The following is a 7,158-nucleotide window of genomic DNA, read 5'->3' on the forward strand; positions in this document are numbered from 1 at the left end:
AAGAGGGATATGAGGCATGGCTAGAATGGGTGATCTGTTTGATATTTTGAGCAAAACACTTCATAGACATATTTTTTATATATCTGAGACCTATGCTATTGCCTAAAAATAGCATGATAGGTGCACTTTAATTTAACAAGGGTTAGACAGGAAATCAACCTTTTTTTTTTAAACAGTATAGATAGCAAAGACGTAAGTGTAGATTACGCTGGGGATTGACGGTTAAACAGGAGACAACACTTGATGGTGTTAGATACCGTCGCTTTAAATACAATCAGTAACAGTAACCCTAGTGATTAAAGCGGTGATGAATGTGCATCTGAGTGCGGTGCGGATACGGCTTCATGGACTGACCTCAGTGACGTACTGCAGCACGGTCATGCGGGCGATCTTCTCCTGGATGGCTCCGTAGTTGTGGATCTTGCTCCCAAACTGGGTTCTGTTGGCTGCATGATCCACCTGATCAAAGAGGAGAATGATCGTCACTATCACACACCATTCAAAGCTACAGGACGTGCTAGAATGCAGCAAAGTAAAGGTTTTCAGGGAAAGCACTCACTGCATTTTGTAGGCAAACGTTTAACTTTTACTCCACCACATATATTTTATAGCTTTTGTAACTAGCCAATTTGCAAATTCAGTCCACAGGAGTTTAGTTAAATACAAATATCTTGAGTATTTCTTCCACTTCTGGTTATTTTCTGTATATTATATCAGCGTCCTTATGCTTCTAGACTGGAGGTAAACTCTACGCAGTTTGTTATGCAGTGAAAAAGTTGAAGTTTAGATCTTGTGCATGAACAGGAAGTCTGGTTAGGCAGTGGGCGAGCATGTGAGCGTCTCTCCTGTAGCACGATAGGGGAAAAACCTGTCGCATTGGTTGGAAACAAATAGCCACATGGTTCTGAAAATAAACACTACACTTTATTTCTAAACAAGTGGAACCCCTATGTGTTTAATTATGTTTTGAGTTGCTGGTTTTTAGTTCATTTCAATCTCTGTTTGTATTGAAAAAAACTGTAATTGAATTGAAAGGTGCATTGTAAATAAAGTTATTCTTCTTTGTATTATTTCTTCAAGGCAGTAGAGTCTATCCCTGCTGCATCGTCCATTAAGCTATTGCTTGTGAAACAGTATCAGCAGTATAGCGTAACATAACTAAACTAACTAAAAGTCCAAAGTGATCACATTCCGGACACTTTTTAACTTAATTATTAGTTAATTATTACATTTAGCCGTTACAAAACACTTTTGGCTACATATTAAGTCAGCAAAACTTTAGATATTTGAAAAGAAGAACTGAGGTGACCGAAGCACGTTTGATTATTTGGCGCCTGTAACCTCAGCAGGAAGTTGCCCAGTTGACAGTGAGCCGTAGTGAACAACGAGGCGGGGGATTTCCCACAAACCCACAGTGCAAGAGATACACAATTGAAAGGGGGGTTGCAACAGAGTACAGACAGGTCACAAGCGACATAGCGGATGGGAAAAACAACAATGCATAACACCTAAATATAAGTTATATAGAAAGTATGTCATGGGGCTAATCCTTCAGAGAAACGTGCCTCCCGTCCTCTGCACTTATGGCACCAAAGCTAGTGAACTCACAGCTTTGTTGATGACTCCCTTCATGGTGCCGGAGAGGGCGGCCGCCATGCCGAAGCGCCCGTTGTTCAGGATGTTCATGGCCACCTTGAAGCCTTCCCCCACCTCGCCCAGCAGGCAGTCGGCCGGCACGCGGACGTTATCGAAGTACACCTCGGCTGTGTTGGACGCCTTGATGCCCATTTTCTTCTCTGGTGGGCCACTGTGATGAGAAAAGTAGGGAAATTAAAAAAATTAGAACGATTTCAAGAGCTCAAAACGAGAAAGAAATACAAATTCCAACTTCTAAAGATTATGTTCTCAACCCTTTTTGAAAGCAACCCCCCCTCATAATATACATTTATTTTATAAAGTGCTTTTCCAAGTACCCATAAACGCTTCAAAAAACAGTTTATTCAGGCATACAAACAAACATGCATACGGCAATGAAACATACAAGACACACGACGCGATGAAATAAATAAATAATCATTTTAAAATATTCAGGCAACCCCCAAATATCATTCACATATACTGTCAAAGTTGTGGGCCATGACTAAGAATCAATTCCCAGGTCTAAAAATGTTGCAATTTTGATATCTTATTTACTGTTTTATGTCAATGGTGAACCCCAGAAGTGTTGCTGTGGTCCCCATAAGGGTCCTGACCCCCAGAAGTATTGCTGTGGTCCCCATCAGGGTCCTGACCCCCAGGTAGAGAACCACAGCTCTGAAGGCCACTGTTGCATTTAACATCAAGGGAAAGTCCTGTTGTAAAGTAACAAAGACAATAATGTAAAGAAATGCTGTGCTCACTGTGTCACCCCTCCAAAGCTCCTCTCCACGACGAAGGCCGATATCTTGTCCTTCATCTCGCCGGTCTTTGGGTCCTTCATGGGGGTCTTGGCGAAAACTGTGAAGATCTCAGCCAAACCTCCATTGCTGAAAGGAGAATAAAGGAAATCGGATTAGGAAAAGACACAAGCAACTAGGAGCTATCACGTGTCAGTTCTGGATGAATAGCACAATGCTGCCTCCTTGTGGCGACAGAAAGAAATGCTGATAGCGCCGCTGAGTCCTCACCTGATCCAGATCTTGCTTCCAGTGACAGTGAAGAACTCTCCGCAGGGGGACTGGACCGCGGTGGTTTTGATGGAGGCGGCGTCAGAGCCGCTGGCCGGTTCAGTGAGGCAGAAGGCGGCCATGGTCTCACCTGGAGGACAAACACAAAGGGGAAATGATTTACATTGTATGTATTAAGTTATAGAGCTTACAAAATAGTTTTTAGGCTTTATTCATCACATTGACACTTTGTCAGTCCTGACCACTGTGCTGCTTTTTTTCTTTTGTATCTTCAAAACCCTAACTCATGCATCAGTCCTTTGTAAGATTGTTCCCAACTCCCAAGGGTTACAAGTTCAAAAGCAAAAACAGTATTAAAATGTTTGAGATTATTACTCTTAACAAAATATTCTGCTACAAACCATATTAAAAATAATGAGTCTTGATGCACACAAACAGAGGCACTTTGAATTACATTGATATCACCACAAAACTTACTTTTTTAAAAGACATGCAGGAGTGCATTAAAGACCCTGTGTGTGTTCTTACCTGTGGCCAGTTTAGGCAGGTACTTGGCCTTCTGGGCTGGGTTCCCAAAAAGCAGAATTCCCTTGAAGCCGATGGACTGATGGGCCCCCAGAGTGATGCCGACCCCCAGGTCATGGCTGCCAACGATCTGAACCAGCCTGCCATACTGTAGGATGAGGTCAACACATTACATTTATTATATTCGCCTGTTTACAATTTACATTATTAACCTCATTACCATGTTTAAAGGTGTGTATGTGCTATAGAATAAATATTCATAGATGTAATTAGGCAGACGTACCTGTGTGTTTGTGAGGCCGAGGCCCCCCAGGTCAGCGGGTACCTGCAGGCCAAAGGCCCCCATCTCCTTCAGGCCCTCCATGGTGGCATCCTCCACCTTCTCCAGGGCATCGTTCATGGCAGGATCATTCACCTCCTGCACACAGGAAGTAGAAACATGGAGGGTGAGGGACGAGTGTGAGGGAAGTAGAGAGGATGTGAGCGTAAGGCCGAGGACATAGATCTCAAAAAGGTGGAAGTACCTGGAAAAACTTGCTGACAGGCCCCACAAGCTCTCTGAGAAACTGCTCCTGCTCCTCGTTCATGACTACGACAAACACAACATGTTATTTCACAACTAGAACTTTACTACATAGGTTTGGAATGAAAGATCCTCTCCTGTGATTTACCTGAAGGGTAGGGGAACACTTGGGCAGTTGCAATCTGCCCTTTGAAAATGTTGACAGCGAATGATTTGGATTCCTGTGGAAGTCAAAAGAAGAAAAGCACGTCCAATAAAAAAAAACAAAAAAAGGGAATATAAACATGACCTTAAATATATTATGTTTATAATAATAGTAATAGAGAATAGACATACAGCAGCAGCCGTCTTCTTTTCCACTTGAGTGACAGCATCAGTGCCGATCGCTGCCTGCTTGTCCAGCACCGCCTGAAGAGGAAACAGATGTTGAAGGGAACAGAGCATGAGCTTTCGAACGGATGAAGTCAGTACAAAAGTAGGGGAATCTTTATATGCTTCTGCAAGAAAGTGAGGCTTAAATAACATCTGGTGCAAATAAAAGCATATTCCTTCAAATGAGAACATGGTTGGACGAAATCTCTCTTTTAAAGATGTCATGATAAAGCAGAGCTGGATGATATGGAGAAAACTAAATTTAACATTTCTTATCAAATACCTTGATATTGCGATAATATCGTAGGGTTTGGGTCAATAATCATTGGTAATGTAGACATAATGACCAAGTGTTTAAAAGCAAGTTAAAAGCTGGAAAGACAAACACATGCAACATCACATTGTCGAAAATCTAAGACGATAACTAGTCTCTTATCACAATATCAATATAATATTAATATAATATTGCGAAGCCTTCCATATCCAAATGCCAGTGTTATCAGCCAAAGTAAACACAAATGAAGGTCTAATTCCAGCAAGGGCAACCGCTCAGCTAGAGGAAGCTCCAACTGGGTGAAAGGTGATGCCAAGGGCACATCCAGTCAGCTGAGTCAATAACAGCACGATTATAGAAAGATTATAAACAGGGCAGTGGTATTGTTTAGGGTTTTATTATGCAGATAATAAACTGTTACCTCAGAGTGAATCTGTCATTTAAATTCTCTGTGATAACCTCCACTGTGTTTTTGAACAACTGAATTAATGACATCCTTATTTTCATTCCAAGAATCAAATCCAAAGCTCATATCAATTGGTTTTTGGTTAAAAGAAATGTACTTAGTGAGACACCTAGAAATTTGATTTGGCTTAAACATCTTTTGATCATTATTTTTGCCAAAACAATTTAACAATAATACTTATTAAGGAAGGCAGGTGTGCTGCAAATTCAGCTATAATGCATTGGAAATTATGTTATTATATATCATAACTCATTTATCAGGCTTAAAGCATCTGTTTCCATAACTAAATGAGCTGCATGTGTATTTCAACTACTGTATATTGTAAATTGTAATACTGGTACCTAATCAACTTCAACTGCTATACATTGAGATTCAAAATGACAAAATATATTATGGTGTATATAAGATATATAGTATAACACGATTAAAATCGTCCCTGTTACTGTCCTAGACAGCAGCAGTGTCAGCCACTTCCATGGTGTCACCTTTATGACTGAGTCACGTGACCAGTGAACTTTCCCCTACATCCGGCGGGAGGGGATGTCAACGTTATGTCAGCCTGCCCCTGCCCCGGACCATATATGGACCATAAAGACACTGCTAATTATGGTAAACAAGCTGAATAAAATCGGATTCTCTATTATAATGTAGGGTAATTTAACTGTAACGTTACCTCTGCAGCTTGGCTGGCGTAGAGACGAGCATTTTGCACTGAAACCACAGCCCCGGCCTGACGCTGCCCTCTGTTGTCCAGACAAGAAAATATAGGTGACTTTTGAATCAGAGTGGGTCATCTTCGTGGTCATTTTAACAAGAGACGATATGTTTAACAGCTGTACACCTTAACGTTACTTACCCTGATAGTACGGGAGAAATCCTGAGAATGGAGCCACATAGTTTCGAAGACTGGCTCACTTTACGAAGCAGCATGATTTAATTTTGTTCTAAAAAAATAAATAGGGAAAAACTCGTTGTAATCAGCTTAATAACACATTTTTCTTACACAGACAGAAACCAAGGAGCAAACAGATACGTCGCAAAGGCGGGTGGCTAGCAGCTACGTAACGACGTCAGTTTGTTTTGTAACCTGTCCAGTTTTTACTAAATAGAAACAGGAAAACCCAGTTAAAGTACATTTATTCCTTCGAAAGGAATATAACTTAAATACTACTGTACACACCTGTAGAAGTTCTATTATGACACGTCCGCTGCGTCCGTCAGGTAGCCGTTTAATGTCTAATGAATAACTCGGAACCTGTTTTCTTCTTCTTCGAAGCACGGTTCCCCGGATGTACAGTGCTTCATGGGATGTACAGTGCTTCATGGGATTTGTAGTTTTACAGGACATATATATATATATAGTTTTACAGGATCGGCTGGTTCGAGACTGAAATATGAAATGCATATATAGGAAAGAAACAGTAGAATCAGTGGCGTCGCCTGGCCTAAAGCCCCGAATGTTTTTTCTATTGCCTCGGACAATTCTCCCTCAATAATATAATCAGGGGTGCAAATAACTGGTACGCAGGTACGCATGCGTGGTAAAAATCTGAATTGCATAATGTCACTTGTGTCACTACGCCCCTTTGCGTACCTCAAAATATCAAAACAAAACACATATTATGTCTACACGTGTTTCTTCTCAACATTCAATGTAGTAAACTACTAGATATGTAAAAAAAAAAAATAAACAGCAGCTACGTTGTTACGTTGCCGTTTCGCTCCCTGCAAAAAAAATCTTCGGACTTTCTATGACATATTGTACTAGGTGCTGGCTGAGCCGCGCAGGACATAGCCGACGGACCTGTGAAGCTACAGGAGGCAGAGTTGTTTATCGTGTGCACAGACAGGGTTAACGTCGGTATGAACAACAGAATTGTGCCAAAACTCCGCCAACTCGCTGCAGTGGGAGACTCCCCTGTGCACATTCTGTTCCCCGCGCACACACTGGAGAACTGTGCAAAATCAGCTAATCATAACGTTCACGCTCTGTGGTCAAGCTGCTGCAGTTTCATTTACAACAAAGTGGAGTAAAACACACAGTTGCAGACTTACTCAGGGTGTTAATGGTATAGTTTGAAATCAGACAGAGGTGGAAGAAGTACTCAGATCTTGTGTAGGAATACTCTGTTACAGTACAAGTCCAGCATTCAAAATGTTACTCAAGTAAAATTAGAAAAGTATTATCAAAATATAGTTAAAGTACCAAAAGTAAAAGTATTCATTATGCAGATTGGTCCATTTCAGAATAATATATATGATATGTTTTATAATTAGTGATCATTAAAGTGTTCTCAAAGCTGGTAAAGGTGCAGCTAGTTTGAATGACTTT

The 7,158-nt window shown here is 41.0% G+C and overlaps 1 protein-coding gene across 1 annotated transcript in view; it reads right to left on the reverse strand.

Moving 5' to 3' along the window:
* acadvl (acyl-CoA dehydrogenase very long chain) overlaps nucleotides 1-6,157 on the reverse strand; it is a 12,830-nt gene extending 6,673 nt beyond the window's left edge. Inside the window, exons 1-12 of the mRNA XM_079672338.1 lie at nucleotides 6,007-6,157; nucleotides 5,683-5,770; nucleotides 5,500-5,569; nucleotides 4,051-4,122; nucleotides 3,863-3,935; nucleotides 3,716-3,780; nucleotides 3,475-3,609; nucleotides 3,195-3,339; nucleotides 2,667-2,796; nucleotides 2,400-2,525; nucleotides 1,609-1,807; nucleotides 351-459 (exon numbers count right to left, since the gene is read on the reverse strand). Of these exons, the coding sequence (XP_079528464.1) occupies nucleotides 351-459; nucleotides 1,609-1,807; nucleotides 2,400-2,525; nucleotides 2,667-2,796; nucleotides 3,195-3,339; nucleotides 3,475-3,609; nucleotides 3,716-3,780; nucleotides 3,863-3,935; nucleotides 4,051-4,122; nucleotides 5,500-5,569; nucleotides 5,683-5,756 (1,198 nt within the window). The 5' untranslated portion in view covers nucleotides 5,757-5,770; nucleotides 6,007-6,157. The remainder of the gene's footprint in view (nucleotides 1-350; nucleotides 460-1,608; nucleotides 1,808-2,399; nucleotides 2,526-2,666; nucleotides 2,797-3,194; nucleotides 3,340-3,474; nucleotides 3,610-3,715; nucleotides 3,781-3,862; nucleotides 3,936-4,050; nucleotides 4,123-5,499; nucleotides 5,570-5,682; nucleotides 5,771-6,006) is intronic.
* Nucleotides 6,158-7,158: the final 1,001 nt, after the last annotated feature.

The sequence above is a fragment of the Notothenia rossii genome, assembly GCF_949606895.1.
Source record: "Notothenia rossii genome assembly, chromosome: 3".
NCBI classification, from domain to species: Eukaryota; Metazoa; Chordata; class Actinopteri; order Perciformes; family Nototheniidae; genus Notothenia; species Notothenia rossii.